Here is an 18,611-nt window from a genome sequence, read left to right as displayed (position 1 = left end):
ATATAATTCTTGTATTATTTTTTTTAATTTTGTTCAGAGACAACAGATGAAAAATAGCTTTCTGGCTAACTCTAGTGCATTTGCAGAAGTGAAGTTTATTTATAAACAAATTTCGAGAGGATCACGTGCTCAGGGCTGATAGTGGAAAAAATTCCTGAGCCTGAACTTTTTTTCCTTGCCCCTGAGGTGAGTAGGGGTGGGGGGTACTATGTATGCAACGCACTTTTAACACATAACTTGTGGGCCCCTGGGCCCAAATATATTAACAGCCTATGTGTAACCCTGATCATCATTATTGTCAAGTGGCTCTTTTTAGACACATGCCAGTAATGTCAGTGACACATGCCAGTGTCAGTGATCTTGTGACATGTGCCAGTAGATGTCAGTCTAAGCACGTTATAAGCACATTAAGCTTATAAGTCTCTTTGCTTTAATATTTAAAAATCAATAGGCAAATGACACCTGTTATCTTACATGCATATATGTTACGAGTTTTCAACATGCATTTTATTATAACTTTTTAAAGGATATTATTTGAAATACCTTAAAATGAAAATAAGTTAAATAATAAAATAAACGAATGAATTAAAAACATAGAGAAGTCCATATTGTAGGGAACAAAGGAACTGCCAGGATGCAATAATATACAGTACAACAGATAAGTGTAACCCCTCCCATACATAAGCATGCCACAATAAATTTGACTGACATGTACTGTCAAATGACTATATTACGTACGGAAGTATGACTAGGAATACATAAAATAAATGCGTTTAAATTAAAACATCGTGGAGTAGCTCAGCAAATAAACTAATTTGCGACGCGATAAATTAGGTTAAAAGTCGCGCAATGATTAAATATGGTTTTGCTCGTGTTAATTAATAGGCTCGTTTGAGGTGCGCCTCGCCTTGACTGCATTGTAAACGAGAGCAGGCGTGCGCAGTAAGAGGAGGGCTCAAAAATTACATCAGAAGTCGGACACCTGCTGAATCTCGCTGTTTAGCCACCTGGAAACGTCACCAGTGGCGGAGATCTCGTTCGCGTTTTTTATCGCAGACGAATGACCTCATGAAAAAATACTATGGTGATTTGTAGTAAATATTATAACATTTTTGAACATGTTTATTCAGTATTGGGTTGTGTTTATAGTTGTTGTGATACCAGAACTATAAAATTTAAATAGGCTATTTTATAACATGGTTCAAAAGCACTACAGTATACATTACTATAGTATTTTTTAATGTGGGAGTGGATGCAATAGAAATATCACTGTTTTTACAGAGATGGTCAGAATTACAGAAGATGAACCGCTCATTAACTAAAAGGGTGTATTAAAAATATAATTATGTAGGCTATATTCAACAAACGTTAAAAGAATAACAAAATAAACAGCTTATACAGCAAGAAAACTTTCAAGAAACCTAATTTGGCTACATTATAAATGAAGTAGCCATAGATGCTTTTGAGTGACAAGTCCTGACAAATGTTTGTTTGACAAATAAATTCTTAGGGGGTTAATTATATTGACATGCTTATTAGGTCTATATAAACTGCTTTTAGTCCAGCCAGACTAAAATAAATAGCCCAAGACTTTCTCCAGAATAAAAACTATTAGACTGTAGGAAAAACTGTGGAAATGTTCTTGGTCTATTAAACATGACTTTTGACTTCACATACATATACATATACATATGTGTGTGTGTGTGTGCGCGTGTGTGTCTTGTTTACTACACCCTTTTCACTTCTCATATGAAACCACACAAAGATGAGGCATAATGACAAAACAGTCTGATTATCTTTGTATTTCTGAATATATGTATATATTGGATTGACTTTAATGGAATAATGCTGCATAAAAATTACAATACAAAATTCACACAAACATACAAAAAGTGAAAATGACAACAAACAGGATTTAAGACTGAGAGAGAAGTAAAATACAGCACACACACATCCTAATGATTTATTAATAACATTTAGTTATATTGGATAGGTCACGTTATGTTTTACAAAGATGTGTTTTGTTTTTGTTTGCGTGTAAATCTAAATAAATAACCATATTTGATGCTCTTTATGACTTTTTTTTAATTATCAACGAAAATACAAAAAAAAAAGGTATTCAACAAATCCAGGTATAAACCTTAGTAAAACAAGATAATAAAGTGTAATGTGTCAGTCTCATCCAATGAGCATTCAGCTGTGTCGTCAGCCAGTCGTTTCCCATCATGCTTTTGGTAACGCAGTCTTTTGAGAGCAACTGCGGCCGACTGCTCTATCCGAGGTACCCGCCTCGCGATCGCGAGAGTTTTTTGGCGCACGTCAGCGTGACATCAGAGCGAGGCGAAGGCAAGGCGGACACATTTCTAACCGGCATGCATCTTGCGGTGATCACCGGTGATCGATTCTGCGCAGATTTTGGTCAAGTCAAACGAGCCTAATGTCATAAGCTTCGCCGGGTGTCGATGTCACTGCAGTGACATGCAGCGCGACACTCTGAGTGACACAGGTCACTACACATGCCAATAGCGAGTGACACATGACAGTGGAAAACCGTACGTGCCACCGGAAGTGTCACTACTCAGTGGCATGTGCCAGTGTCATCTGTACGTCAGATGTCGTGTCACTCCATGTTAAAACTGCTACTGTGAATCCGCGTTCAAGCGCACACAATAAGCTAAAACTCGCCCCAAGAACCGGCAAAAACAAATAACAATGAATGTGTCGAGGAAAGAGTAAGGACATATCTTAATTATTTATTAATAAACTTATTCTGAGTCAGTGTCGCAAAGATCCTGACTGGCAATCTCCTCTTGGACTCGCCTTTAGAGAGAAATTCATCTTTACGGATTACATGAAGGAGTTTTTTTGTTTTCGATTTGTTTTATTTCGTTAAGTAATAATTTAAAGCTTTCTATAAATATATTTATTATGTCTGTGAGGCATATAGCCTACATTTTGCTTCATTTTGTTAAGCGCTCCTGTTCAAAGACGACAGAAAGCGCATAATTTTGGTTTTCTTTATTTTATAAAAACGCTGTAACGTTTTTTGATGTACTACTCGTACTTTGTGAGCAAAAATGACGGATAACTTTAAATTGCTCCCACTGAAAAAATGCAAGTGATTGCTCTGGCGCCTCGATGTCCTGCAAGCTTTTTATAAGCAAACTATGCGCCTAATAGCACACATTCTTTAACGTTTAAGCTACCATTGTTTTATACTTGAACTGTTTTATATCTTTTATTTTAGGCAAGTCGTGATGATCTGAGAAGGCAAACTGATCAAACAGACAAATACGCAACGCATACTCTCATTTTAAAAAAAATCACGCGACCATCATCTCACAATGTTTAATAATAAATAGCCTATCTTTTTTTTTAATTAAAACGAGTGATTTAGCAATGCCGCGCCATTGACAATCCAACTGCAGAGAAACATCGTGGCAACGTGAGGACTTTTTCCGAAGTTCAGCTTATTTCCACTTGATTATGTGTTTAATGTCAAAAAAATCCATAATGTCTAGGCCAAAAAGATCGAATCCTGTGTGTGCGCGCATCTTTTATAACTGAGGCCGCTCTCTTCAAAAACCGAAAGTTGCTTCTTCTGTCTGGCAATATTTCGGCTTTTAATATATGAAAAGTTTATTTAGATGAGCCAATATTAAAAACTGCAATAAAGTAACTGAGACGTGCGGCCACACATCGAATCTGAGGACTGATTTCTCTCTCTCTCTCTCTCTCTCTCTCTCTCTCTCTCTCTCTCTCTCTCTCTCTCTCTCTCATTCAGACATCGAGCCACAACACAAGTCAAGTTGCAAAACTTAGGCAGGTGCAGCTGACAGGTAGAATAGCTGAAGCCTTTACGAAATCTATCAAAATGCACCTCTGAAATTAATAGCCATAAATGTCTTTGAGCCAAAAAAAAGTCTATTGGTAGGATATCTGTAAAAACGCAATTGGAGCCAAATATATGAGTTGTGTAGCCTATAAATTATAGGCCTATTAATTCTAATAAAATGAAAACTAAAATTAACAATTCATTGCATTTTTCGTTTGATAAAAATATACGTAAAGGAAAAAAAATCAAAGGGTGGCTAATTTGTATTAATGTGTTTTAATTTTAATGAAAATATGCTCAGCATATTTAATTAACGGCTATACGCCGTCAATAGGCAAGCCATTCAAAACATATAATTTTACCGTGTAATGGGTTATAATGTATATTTTACAATAAAAACTAAACGTAGCATGTCTCGCTGTCATTTAAAACGTTTAATTCATACCACACCAGAGCTGTGGACCTGTAGTGTTTAAACTTACAGGGCGGTTGGTCAATAGTCGCACTGAACTCCAATCCGAGGGACTCGATAGTTACTCGATAGACAACATTAACTTGAGAGAATTAAAAAATAAAAGGGGTTTTTTTTTTTAAAGGAACAACGCGCAAATCTGCAACAAAAAAAATAAATAAAAATAAAACGTCTTGGCAGTGCTGTGTGTATTCCGCCACTGACAGTGTGAGACGCCCTTATGCTGCGCCTGTAACTGCCGCTTGTAAGAGAGATCAAAGCTGTATCGATAAAACCAAAAAGCAAGATCATTTAGTTATAAATATTCCATAACAATACTTATCGAAATATTTATACATTTACATGTTGTTTATTGAGATTGTGTGATCTGTATAGGTTGTCTGATCTTTCCAGAAGCTGTAAACTGACACATGTGCGGTGATGTTTAGCTCTGACGAGGCGCTTTTATTTAGCCTGCCCTTTGATTTTTTACATAATGTTCCAATTCTTATTTTTTTTTCATATAGTTTAAATATAAAATGAGTGCTCGCTTGTTTAGTTGTGATCATTATGCAAGGATCATATTTCATATTCGGTTTATTCTTCAATAGCCTATAGATTCGTTAATAATGTATTTTATAAACGGATTGTTCATAAGGACTAAGCTGTTAATATATAACATAGGCGTTTATGGTTGTTATTTGTGTGGTTCCAACTTACACAGTTTTTTTCAGCCTGTAGCAGTGTTGTGTATTATTCGTTATGTAAATAAAAGTTATGTTTTGTTTAATAACAGGAATTTTTTTTGTAGTTTCCTTTCTGTCCATTCAATTGACACCGAATTGGCAACTCCCACAAAACTGAAAGTGAAAGTATTATACGCACGCATTTATAAGCTATTTAAAAGCAGAAAAAAAGAGGAAATGAAAAAATGCCCACTCCCACGGTGATACCGGTATTACCGGTGTTGTCACATGTCGATTAACCGGTGGGGAAATTTCCTCACCGTCACAACCCTACCCGCAGCCACAGCACGCCGGAAATCCGGCGTGGTGCCGGAACGCTATCACCCCTGCATGCTTATGATTGTTCACAGCTGTTCCAACTGTAGCTAATGACTGATTATCCTAGCAGACGATCCTTAACTCACTATAAATAACCAGACCTTTCTCATCTCAATACCTTCGTCTTGAAGAAACCCCCCCACCCAACCCTACTTTCCCTCCTTTCAAACGGGCGTCACGGTGGCCAGCGATTAGCGCTGTTGCCTCACAGCAAGAATGCCCCTGGTTTAATTCCCTTCCAAACCAGACAGCATTTCTGTGCGGAGTTTGCTCGTTCTCCCCGTGGTCGCGTGGGTTTTCCCCGGGTCCTCCGGTTTCCTCCCACAGTTCAAAAACAAGCACTCTAAACAATTAATCCAAATACTTTAGCTAAACTCTGAGTACACCTTTCAGCATCCATATCTGACACTTAGCTACAACAAGCAAGAGGGGGAGTCATCGAGATCTACCTGAGCTCAAACTCCCCTCTCGCCTTGCAACAGGAGGGAGCCCAGGGCTCGAGGATCTTATAAGCTCAGGGCTCTCTCCCAGGACAGCACGCCAAACTAGCTTTATTATCAATCATCAGCTAAGTGTGAACTCTTGAAATGCTAATTAATGTACACTGTCCCTGCCAAATAAATAAAATAAATAAGGAATAGTGTGGAACTGAGTTTTTTTTAAGTGTACAATATACTAAGCTATTTTAATATTAGGTTGACCAATTTACAATAAAAAAATCTGAATCATTTCATTTGTTTCCATCATGTGCCTTATAAATATCTCTTAAATGACTGAAATATTAAGTGTAGCTCAGAAGATTTGGCAGACTGAAAACAATTTAGCCAGATATACTTACTCTGAAGTAATAAAAATCACTAGACCTTCTTCTTTATTGCTCAACTACATTTAAACGGTCACAGATTTTCACCTCAAAACAAACACTGATCGATTATGGTTTCCGGTCGACCCAGATTTTCTGCAGAAGTGTTGGAAGTGGCAGTCAGAAAGGCCAGACCCTGCTGACTCTACACACCAACGCCAGAAACCCAAATTCTTCCCATTCAACCCAATGGAAAAAAGTGCAGGTCTACAGCGAGGACACTGCGGTTTTTCTACAGAAGCCCTGAGAGATAATATCTTGGCTCGGAGTCGGAGATTTACAGTTGTTTTAGCGCACGCCGCTGCGATTTTAAATCACTCCAGTTCATTTGAGCAAATAAACGCGCATATAAAAGCTAAACACGTTGCGGTTTGCTTTGGATTATGCTGAAGCTCGACTCCCCAACACAAACAGCTAAGAATTTATGAACAATGATGTCTCAATAGCAGCGAAGAAAAAAAGAAAAGAAGGCATCCTGACCTTGGCCGACATTGCAGATTACAGGAAGATGAAGTTTTATGTTAATGGAGCAGAGCTGAGCAAACATGGCAGGACAATTTGCTCTCAAAACAACGGCCGAATAAAGATACACGAATGCTGATCAATCTGAGGAACATGAGAAAGTGAACGAGGGGCAATTCTTATTTGCAGCAGACTTTAGAGTGTTTCAAGAGTTCACACTTAGCTGATGAGTGATTATAAGCAAGTTTGGCATGCTGTCCCGGGAGAGAGCCCTGAGCTCAAATGTTCTTGAGCCCTGGGCTCCCTCCCGTTTGAAGGGTAAGATGGGAGCCTTGAGCTCAGGAAGATCTCGACAACTCCCCCTTGATAAAAACTGATGACTAAAATTGAATGCTATGAAGAGAGATCTGCTGCATGGTGAGAAATTAACTGTAGTGCAAAATTTAGATTGATCAATTCACTTGTTGTTTATGTTTTTGGAATGTGGGAGGAAACCGGAGGACCCGGGAAAACCCACGCGAGCACAGGAAGAACATGCAAACTATGCACAGAAACAACCACCGGCCTGTTAAAGGACTAGAACCGGTGACGTTCTTGCTGTGAGGCGACAGTGCTAACCACTGGGCCACCGTGCCACCCTTTGGAGGAAAAGGTGAAGAGGTAGGGGTGGAAGGGGGGATTCTTCAAATCGAAGATGACTGTAGTGAGAAACCCTGACTCTTTATAGTGGGTTAGGACTGGCCTGATTGGTGGATCATCCATGCTAATGCAGAACCAGCCGTGTTCAATCATAATCATGTGAAACATCCTCTCGAAATTAGTTTATGCATAAACTTCACTTAAAAGGTGCAGTAGGTTATTACGGCCACTAGGGTGTGCGTATATCACATATTCACGGAAAAGTTAAATTCAACTCAATTTGTTTATTTCTATCGCACTTTTACAATGTAATTAGTGTCAAAGCAGCTTCACATAGAAGTTCTAGTAAATTGAAACTGTTTAGTTCACTTCAGTTTGGTTTAATTGTGGCTAATTCATATGAAAACGAACATACTCCCAATTTGGGGATGAGCAAATTGTACTAAAACACATAATTGAGATTGTATAAACTCATATGAGTTAGCGACTAAATCAAAATGTTGTGCATTACCATGAGATTGTGTTGGTTTTGTGCATTCAAGAATGGGTCAGATCACAGGTGTCAAACTCAGTTCCTGGAGGGCCGCAGCTCTGCACAGTTTAGTTCCAACCCTAATTAAACACACCTGATCAAACTAATTGAGTCCTTCAAGCTTGTCTGAAACCTACAGGTAAGTGCAACCCAAGCTCATTCTGGAAACGTAGCCCCGCGGACGTTTCTGGAGACCGCGATTTACGTGGCCGGAGATCCGTAAGGCCGTGTTTAGTTTTTTTCTGAGCGAACGCTGCGGGGCGGTGTGGTGCCGCTCCGCCCCTCCTCTTCGCACTCGCCGGCCGACGGCTCGCCTCCGAGTGGAGGGCTTTCCCGATGCAACCAGTTTGTCCGCTTAGCTCACAGCGTTGCGGAGGCCCCGGAGGAGGAGGAGGAGCCGGCCGCGGGGACGACGACCGGGATCGAGTCCGGCGAACAGCGGTTCCGAAAATCAGGTAAGACGAAAAACGGAATCCGAAAAATAAGGGCAAGAATGCTTCGGGATCCGAAAACGCGGTCGAAATCGAAGACGAGGGCTTTTGTTTTTTTTTTTTTCTCGACGGCTTTTGCGAACCGTCGCTCGGGTTTAGGGAAGGAGGAGGAGGAGGAGGAGGAGGAGGAAGAGGAGGGCAGCCAAGTCGGCCGATCCGGCAGCTTTTCGCGCGAGAATGGCGCGGGCACGAATGGCGCGCTCCCGAGAGGCGCCCGAGACGTAAAAAAGCGTGCACAGCGGCCTCTCGCTGATCCGCGAAAACAAAAACCGCTCGAATACGTACCTCCCGGGATGTAAATCACGGTCCGCAGAAACGTCCGCGGGGCTACTTTTCCACAATGAGCCCGGGTTGGGTAAGTGTGTTGGAGCAGGGTTGGAAGTAAACTGTGCAGGGCTTCGGCCCTCCAGGAATTGAGTTTGACACCCCTGGGTTAGATGAACCTTGATTCACTAAAGAACTACAAATCTGGCAGTATATGGACTACAAGTTTCAGTCATGCACCGCTCGCATGCACCTGTTCCTCATTCTATTGATTTCACACACTCATGGCTGGAAGCTGCTCATGAACTGAATGAGGAACAGGTGTGTGTGAGCAGTGCATGACTGGAACCTGTAGTCCATATACTGGCGGATTTGTAGTTCTTTAGTGAACTGTGTTTACCAGCGATAATAACAGCAGCAATAAAAGTTTTCTTGTAATTTTAGAAACTAATGGCTGTGAAATTAATTTATAGTAATCCTGATAACCATGAAAGCGTGATTATTTATTCCACAGATTACAATCAAACCAACAAAATCTACACTCAAAAAATATTTTTGCTGCTGGTTTATATATTTATGTTCCTCCAGTTTAGTCCCTTATTAATCAGGGGTCACCACAGCGAAATGAACCGCCAACTATTCCAGCTTGTTTTTACACGGCAAGTGCCCTTCCAGCCGCAACCCAGTACTTGGAAACACCCATACACACTCATTCATACACACACACTCATACACTTTGGCCAATTTAGTTCACCAATTCCCCTATAGCGCATGTGTTTGAACTGTGGGAGAAACCGGAGCACCCGGAGAAAACCCACGCCAACACGGGGAGAACATGCAAACTCCACACTGTGCCGCCCTTGCTGCTTGTTCAAACTACTGATGTAAAATGAGCTGAAATGACACAATTCTTGAGATTTTTGGGGGACAACTTACTTGCTTTATATACAATACATTTAAATTCGTAACTTAATCGACTTGTGTTGGGACAGCATGAATAAATTGTGTGTAACCCTGTACATTTTACAGTGTTTAATCGTTGCAGCACTAGGTGTGTGACATCATGAACACACACACACACACACACAAACACACACACACATTCCATCTCACTAGCTTAACTTGCTGATTTGTCTGCATTTAAACAATCATCCAAACATTTAGGATACAAAATATATAACACCATTTTAGTGTTATATAAAAGTGTTTATATGCAAAATAATATAATGATCATTTAAAATGACCTAAATATTTGCATAGAGAGAGAAAGCAGATGTAGAAATGCCTCAAGCTGAATGTAAAATGTGGTGTTAAGATGCGATTTCACAACCTCCTCATTCATTCTCCTTTGGTTTAGTCCCTTATTTATCGACACGATGGAATGAACCGCCAACTTATCAAGCATATGTTTTACACAGTGGATGAACTTCCAGCTGTAACCCAGTACTGGGAGATTTTTTTTTACTTTAGAAAATTTTTATGAAAGTTGCAGTGAGCGAATTTAGCCACACCGAGTTGATCTTTAAAAGCATCAGTCAAAAAACATTAAGGAAATCTTCCTCTTTTTACTCACATTTACTAATTCCCATAAAACCTGTTGTGCTGGTTATCCGACAACACATCTAAACCCACTCGTGTTTTAAGTCCTTGCTTTAGAAAGCAAAAACGCAGAACACCAACAACATTTTTCAGCAAACCGACTGAGGGTAAAACTATTTTGATGATTTTCATTGCATGTTTTAATGAATATGATTATTTATCTATTAGAGTATATCAGGAACTCTTGTGATGCTGCTCTTCATTTACTTACAGTATGTTTGGCTTTATAGTTTCAGGTTTGTTTACATGCTATAAGATGAAATTGACTAAACCCGACCTGTGCTTCACACTGACTCTGGCTCTTTACACCATGTCTGTGACAGCAGAAGGTAAAGTACCTGCTCTTTACTGCTATGATGGACTCAGACTGTTAAATGAAATGCAATATTTGGTCTGTTTTGATAGTCACCGTCCTGAATTATGTGATGTAAAACCTATTTGCAGATACATTTCAATCAAATTATTTTAAAAATGGAAAATTAAGTTGCATGTTGTGTGGCTTTGCCCAACTTAATTATCCAATGTGTCCATATGACTGAAATATCCTGAACCAGCAATACTTTTTTGCATTGTCGCATGGGACTCCAGCTTTATATAAAAAAAAAAAAAAATATATATATATATATATATATATATATATATATATATATATATATCATTAATGAACATCAGTAACTCGCCAGTAACTTTTTTAAATGCATGTTCCTGTAAGAAAACCTTTCAAATAATTGGAAATCCGCCTACCGCACTAATCAAACCCTTGGCACCAACTGTGGTCAGAACCAAAGTTCACAGTGACTGTGTTCTCTGGACTCGTCTCAAGTGGTGGACTTGTTTATTCTGATTGCTTGCCGCCGAACCGTGTCATAGCTCATTATCATAAAGTTGACTTGATATCAACTCTCCTGGAGGCCCACACCGGCGAAGACGCACCGCGCTACTACTCACCACCAGCTCTCATTGAAAATGAATGACTTCCGGCTACTTCGACGCTCTCGCCGCTTTCTGTGTAAATGTACAGTGTGTTGCATTGACTCACGAAACTTGTTTCAGAACATTCAAATCATGACAAAAGTGATAATTCTTTCAACCCAACCTCATTCTGAAAACGTAGTCCACCCTAGTAGCAAAGAATTCTGGCCCAGATTTGGCATAAAGCTGGCACAGCAGGCATTTATCCGGCACTGGCATACAGCATGTGGGCCAAACATGGCCCGGGTTTGGCAGAGGCGGCACCGTCTTTAAGGCGGCACACAAGATTTGGGCCAGATGAGAAACGTAGTATTTGGCCCAGATTTTAAAATTTGATAAGTGGGCTATGTGAGTTTGGCCAGTCTTGACCCGCATTTAAAATACACTAAAATCATTTTTGAGTAAAGAAAAAAATTCTACCAATCAGGTCACTTTGAGAAAAAGCGTGCCCATAGTGTGCCTAAAGCGCATCACTCCATGGGTTTATCAATTTCACTGCAATCGTGACACACCAACCTATCTGGCCCAGTTCAGGCCCAGTTATGAGTTATTAACTTGGCTGAGACTTGGCCCAGATATGGTCTGTGTTTGGCCCTTGTCTGGAAGCCAGATTTGGTCCAGTCATGTACCGTAATTCACTGCGGCATGTGGGCCAAGCAAAACCTGATTGTGTGGGCCAGAGAAATTTTGCTATGTGGGCAACGGACGTTTCTGGAGTCCGTGAAATACGCCCCGGGAGGTGCGTATGGCTGTATTTAATTTTTTAAGCGAATGCTGCGGGGCGGTGTGACGGCGTTTTCTTTCGCGCTTGCCGGCTGACCGCTTACCTCCATGTAGAGGGCTTTCCTGCTGCAGTCAGTTTGTCCGGTCAGCTCATCGTGTGCGTCGGTGGACGTTAGATGCAGAGAGGAGGAGTTGACAAAGGCGTTCGGGTTCTAGTTTGGGGAAGAGCGGTTCCAGAAATCAGGTAAGACAAAAACAGAATCCAAAAAATAAAGCGAACGAGTTCATAACAGGGTGAGAACGTGGTGAAATCCGAAAACGTGGTAAAAACAAAAAAACAGACGAGGGCTTTTCTTTTTCTAGACGGCTTTTCTAAATTGTTGTAATAGTTTAGGGAAGTGAGCGGGCGGGCGGGCGGGTCAATCGGTACAACTCGGTACAATCGGTACAGCCGATTGGCCGGTCGCGCAGTCAATCATTCGTTCAGTCAGACAGCGGCCTCTGGTGGGTTGACGCGAGAACAGCGCGGGCGCGAACGGCACTCGCCAGAGACGTTCGAGATGCGAAAAAGTGCACAACAGTGGCCTCTGGCGGATTCGCGAAAAAAAAACCTGCACAAATACGTACCTCCCGTACCTACCTTTTCACTACGTGAGCCTGGGTTGAATTTTATTGTTCAGCTGGACCAATTGATGCTTATGAATGGTTTTGTGGTCCACAGTCACATTTCTCCCAAACATCAAAACTACATGAGATAATCAGGCTTATTTTAAGGGAATATATCTTTCTTAAACCACAGTGGAACATATAAAAAATAACGGAGAAATGATTTACAATGTTTATGCCCCAAAAGTGATAAATGTCATTGTACTTTGAATGTTTTTGTCTACTGTTTATACATTCATAATCTTAAGCTGTTGAATTTAATAAAGACTTTAATGACTGAGTTGGACTGTAATGATTTATAAATACTCGTCTTCATGCACTAGTGTCATATAAATCTACTGAGAGATTCATGTATAAACTGGGCTTCGCTAGTCCTGACTGTAAACATCCATTAAGAGATGATAAGAAACACAAACTGATTTGAGTAAAATATGGACAAACCCAACTGTAGTGTTGAAAAACATCATCAAGACTTGCGTGATGCTTTCACTTTCTCTTCCAGCTCCTGATGCCGAGGCTCTGAGAGTGCTGTCGGTGGGGGTCAGAGGTCAGTCCAGCGTCAGCATTGCTGATCTTCTGTCTGGAAATAAAGAGCAGGAACTGAAGGACGGAGAGATCGTGAAGACTCCAGTAATGACAGACGAGGGTCGCAGACTGACGCTGGTCACTGGACCAAACCTCTGTGAGGAGGACACAGCGAGACAGAGCTTCACCACAGCGCTGTTCCTCTCGTCTCCTGGACCTCACGCCGTTTTAATGCTCCTCCATCTGGAAGATCCACAAGCGGAGCCGCCGTGTGATCTGCTCCAACACGCCCAGGAGCTGCTGGGAGCAGAAGTCCTGCAGTACTGCATTGTTCTTCTGCAGCAAAACCAGCAGGAACGCTTGACAGGAGCGTCCAGAGGGATTGCTGGAGACATGATCAACGCATGTGGAGGAAGATTTCACATCATACCAGACGCTCAGAGCAAACCTGCAGCTCTCCTGGAGGAAATAGACGAGCTGGTTCAGCTTAATGATGGCAGATTTCTCTCAGTATCGACAGATTTAAAACCTAGTCAATATGCAAATGTTCAAAATGATCTTTTGTCTGTAATATATGAAGCTTTAGGAGGAGCAGTTGGGATTGGAGGATTGGTTTTCTGCATTTCTCTCACCGCTTTCGCCGTTCACACTGAAGCAAAGATCCCAATGTTAAACGATGCGGCTAAAGTGTGCGGGCTTGTATTGTTTATGTTCTATCTGAGACATTTTCTGCCTCCAGGTGTTGCTATATGGCTGAATTTGTCTTTGTTAGCATCACTGGTAAACGTTTATACAAACAAACGCAGTTTAGTTGAAAATGCAGAATCTGAAAGCAGCGGCAATACAAAATTCCGAAAAATCCTAAGAAATTTGATAGTCTGTATTATAAACCTACTAATCCGTTGTTGTAATGAAGTGATCAGTTTCGCATTACTCTTGACTTCAGCTCTGGTTTTTGGGTCGATTATCAGCATCAGGACGTGGTCAGATGTGCTTTTCGCATGTTACGCGGCTCCTGGTGTCACAATAGGAGCTTTCGCATTTAAATTTCAGGCCAACGAATTTGACTGTCAATTGTCAGTCTATGCGCTCGGTTCATTCCTGTGTTGTTCAGTCGGTGCGACACTTTCCGCTGGGTTTTTGAATGTGTTGTTTGGCCTTCTTGGAGTGAAACTGACTATAATTCTCGTAATATCACTTTTAATAAAGGCGTATTTCAGTTTAAATAAGCAAGCGTTGACTTTGACATGCCTGATTGTTACCATATTGGTTTTCCCATGTGTTTGTGTACTCATTGCTTCAGTCTTTCTCATTTCATGAGATATTATGTGGAGAAAGTTTGGACCCCTAAATGAGTGATGGGTCAATCTTGAACGATTCGTTGACTTTAAACAAATTAGAAATTTTGACAAATTTAATGAAATCACCAAAAGGTCTGAGTCGATAAAATGATTCAAACTTCCCACCACTAACCCTAATAAATACCAATTTTCCCACAACAGGACATTAAAGATGATCTGATCTTTGGCAGGTCTTAAACTTGAAAAAACAGAATCTACAGGATCTGAATCATAGGCTCTCCTCTTTATTTTTTTATGTAAATAATGAAATGACATCTGAGGTTTGTCTTCTAAATTGTAAGACCTGCCAACAACCATTTTGTTTTATTATTAATACTATGTACTAATACCTGAAGTTCAATAGGGTGTCACAACGTACACATGACTGTAAATGTGTGTAGAAAAATACAGTGGAACATAGTAAATAGTAATGGAGACATGATTAACAATGTTTATGCCTCAAAAGTGTTGAATTTCATTATACTTGAATGTTTTTGTCTTCTGTTGTATTTATTCATAATCTAAACATGAAGATGTTGAATTTAATAAAGACTGGGTTGGACTGTTTATTTATTTTCTTTCGACTTAGTCCTTTTATTTATTAGGGGTCACCACAGTGGAATGAACCACCAAATTATCCCGCATGTTTTACGGAGCAGATGCCCTTCCAGCTGCAACCCAGTACTGGGAAACACCAATAGACTCTCACATTCACACACACACACTCATACACTACGGCCAATTTAGTCCATCAATTCCCCTTTAGTGCATGTGTTTGGACTGTGGGGGAAACCGGAGCACCCGGAGGAAACCCACATGAACACGGGGAGAACATGCAAACTCCACACATAAACGCCAACTAAACCAGCCAGGTCTCAAACCAGCAACCTTCTTGCTGTGAGGCCACAGTGCTAACCACTGAGCCCCCCTGACACCCACACAACCTCCTCAAAACATTAAGAAAAGCATTTGTTTATTAAATTGGTGTCTTGACCAATAGAAATGTTGGCAGAAACTTTTTTCTCTTTGGAAATTTTAACGAATACTGCACTAAGCTAATTTAGGCCCAATCCCAATTCTACCCCTTAGCCCTTACCGTTACCCCTCGTTTTGCGTGTTCACGTGAAGGGGTAGCGGTGTCCCAAATCCCTTGAGCTTGAAGGTGTAGGGCTAAGGGGAAGGGCTAGATACCCCTTGGAACAGAGATTTTTCAGGACCACACTCGAAACCAAAGTGTAAGAAAATTTCCCAGAATACACCAGTGTTACGGCTCAGTATCTGTGCCTGTGTTTGTTTGTATTTTTTTTCTCTCTCCCTCCTTCTCTACCTATCATTTTCTTTAGGTCCACCCAGCTCATCTGCCTATTGGCCAAGCAAGATGCCAGTCATCATTACCATTTGCAATGACATCATCATTGACCAATCACAAGCAGACTTCCCCACTTTAAAAGGAAGCCGGTGCCGTTGAAAGCTAGCTTGCTTTTTGCATGCTCACTGTTGTGTGTTTGCTATGTTGGTTGACTGTGTGTTTTGCTGGATAGCTGGATTATGTGATAGTTTCTTGTGCTATGTGTGTTATAATCATTTGTGCTGACATCAATCTTTAAAAGTGTTCTAATTGTGTTTTCCCTCTGATAACCAGATATACGACATCCATGGGATTCGAGGAACAGGGTAGATGTCACGTGACCTACATGTTGCTACACGTAGGAGATACCAATGTATTATACACACTAGTTTAGAAGTGTGCGCCACTAATTGTAAGTTTTGTTTACGTTTGTGTTTAGAAGTGTAGTTTAGATAGGGCGTGAAAACGCTGAAGACTTTTCTTTCTCTTTCTTTTATTAGATAGTATAGAGATTGTGGTTTCTAGTTAGAGCTGTGTTTTGTTATATTATTTTCTTTTCTTTGGCGCCACTTTTGTTCCTCCTCCCCTTTATTACAACCATTTATTATTCTTGTTTTCTTTATTTTGTATATACTTTGTTTATCAGTTATCCACTTTGTAAAATAAACACTTATTTTGGCATAATTTGGTTGTTTGTCTGGTCCATTGCCGCCACCATTCATAAAGAGTCATAAGTTTTAAATGTTGCTTTAACCCTAGTGTTTCCATCTTAATTAACCGTAACAACCAGCCTCAACCGCAGCATGGCTGCACAGGGAAGTCAGAAGACACACAAACTAGTATGTTTTGTCATTATTACGAAATTCTACAACAAACAAGCACAAGCTTTAATACATTCACAACCGAGTTCGTGTTTTACCATCATGCTTTAAAAAAAAACACTAAAATAAAAACCGCTAAATTTGGCAATCTATAATCCCTAATAATAACTCCTGTACAGCAGTCCCACAACATTCTGACACTGAACGGCACTCGAATCCCCTGCCAGAACAGTCTAGTGGCTGGGAATGAGCTTCTCACAGTGTCTGCTATAATGTTGATGCTGTTTTCGTGTGTTTATATTGACGAATATGGCCACTGTGTAAATGCACAGTACAGTTATGATCTTATAGCCATGTTAGATCATTATGATAACGTAATATTCCTTCAGTGATTTCATGAAGATGAATATCACAAAATAACACAACTGGAATAACTGCAGCAGTCGCCATCGTCTGGTCTCATATGAGGCAAGAGATCGTGATGACGTGTGCAGGTGCTGTCCCATTTCTCAGGGGGACATTTTGAAGCCCTTCCCCTTCACACTCTGTTTCAAGGGCCAAGGGGAAGGGGTACAAAACACACACACCGAGTTGATCTTTGAAAGCATCAGTCAAAAAACATTAAAGTACCTCTTGCTCTTTTTACTTACATTTACTACAGTAAATCCTATAAAACCTGTTGTGCTGGTTATCCGACAACACATCTAAACCCACTCGTGTTTTAAGTCCTTGCTTTAGAAAGCAAAAACGCAGAACACCAACAACATTTTTCAGCAAACCGACTGAGGGTAAAACTATTTTGATGATTTTCATTGCATGTTTTAATGATTATTATTATTTATCTATTAGAGTATATCAGGAACTCTTGTGATGCTGCTCTTCATTTACTTACAGTATGTTTGGCTTTATAGTTTCAGGTTTGTTTACATGCTATAAGATGAAATTGACTAAACCCGACCTGTGCTTCACACTGACTCTGGCTCTTTACACCATGTCTGTGACAGCAGAAGGTAAAATACCTGCTCTTTACTGTTATGATGGACTCAGACTGTTAAATGAAATGCAATATTTGATCTGTTTTGATAGTCACCGTCCTGAATTATGTGATGTAAAACCTATTTGCAGATACATTTCAAAGTTTCACTTTCGGTGGCTAAATTTGGGAGGAGTGTAGTATTTAAATGAATAAATACAAGGTGATTCACTACGGTTTGCATATGCATCATCATATAAATCCCTGAAGAAGCATGTTTTAACACATTTTTAGTATGAGTGTGTTAGCTCTAAGCTTATCTATAAACTAGTGAGCTCCAAAATTTGCACTTAGACGATATAAACCTGATGTAAACATGCAAAGCTTGCAGTTTGCCACTTCTGCCTTTTTTCTGATGTTACCTCATACTTCAGTGTCTCATCAAATCTTCTGACCAATCAAATGCTCTATGGTATCTGACATGCCCCGCACCTTCTTCTCATTGGCTTTTCATTTGATGCGCTTGAGCTCAAACACTCACACTGGCAGAGCTGTGAGAAAAACAAAACACTATTGGCTGTTTTTTTATTTTGTTTTTTTTTTTTAAGGAGAGGAGCTGTCGGCGCTAGTGGCGTAGTGGTTAGTGTGTCGACACATGCACTCTGGTGCTCGCGGTGACCTGGGTTCGAATCAGGTCCTATGCTGATCCTTCCCCTCTCTCTGCTTTCCTGTAAATTCTCTCTACTGTCCTATCAAAAATAAAGGTAAAAACCCCGAAGAAAAAAAAATAAATAAATAAAAATAAGGAGAGGAGCTACTCTATACCTCGCTCTCTCTTCATGTTTCAGTTGAGATTACATCACTTTAAATAAAATGCACAATTCAATGCACTTCACAAGACATTTAGATGGGGAAAAGATCAAATTCTCCAAAATTGTTTGCCAAGTTATATTAATAAATTTCATATTTGAAAAAAAAACAACTAAATTTAACAACAAATTGACTCATGGAACTTGCTTCAGAACATTCGAATCATGACTAATA

General features: G+C 40.2%; 1 protein-coding gene across 3 annotated transcripts in view; it reads left to right on the top strand.

Moving 5' to 3' along the window:
- LOC141380846 (uncharacterized) overlaps positions 1-18,337 on the top strand; it is a 53,513-nt gene extending 35,176 nt beyond the window's left edge. Inside the window, exons 1-3 of one of the 3 annotated variants that reach the window (XM_073942581.1) lie at positions 10,261-10,306; positions 10,430-10,528; positions 13,063-18,337. In XM_073942581.1, the coding sequence (XP_073798682.1) occupies positions 10,456-10,528; positions 13,063-14,405 (1,416 nt within the window). In that variant the 5' untranslated portion in view covers positions 10,261-10,306; positions 10,430-10,455 and the 3' untranslated portion in view covers positions 14,406-18,337. Of the gene's footprint in view, positions 1-10,260; positions 10,307-10,375; positions 10,529-13,062 lie in introns of those variants that run through there. The other 2 variants (XM_073942580.1, XR_012400093.1) reach the window with 2 other exon arrangements.
- The last annotated feature ends 274 nt before the right edge of the window (positions 18,338-18,611 follow it).

The sequence above is a fragment of the Danio rerio genome, chromosome 25 (assembly GCF_049306965.1).
Source record: "Danio rerio strain Tuebingen ecotype United States chromosome 25, GRCz12tu, whole genome shotgun sequence".
Lineage (NCBI taxonomy): Eukaryota > Metazoa > Chordata > Actinopteri > Cypriniformes > Danionidae > Danio > Danio rerio.
The sequence above is the reverse complement of the archived record's forward strand: the minus strand, read 5'-3'. Positions and strand labels throughout refer to the sequence as shown.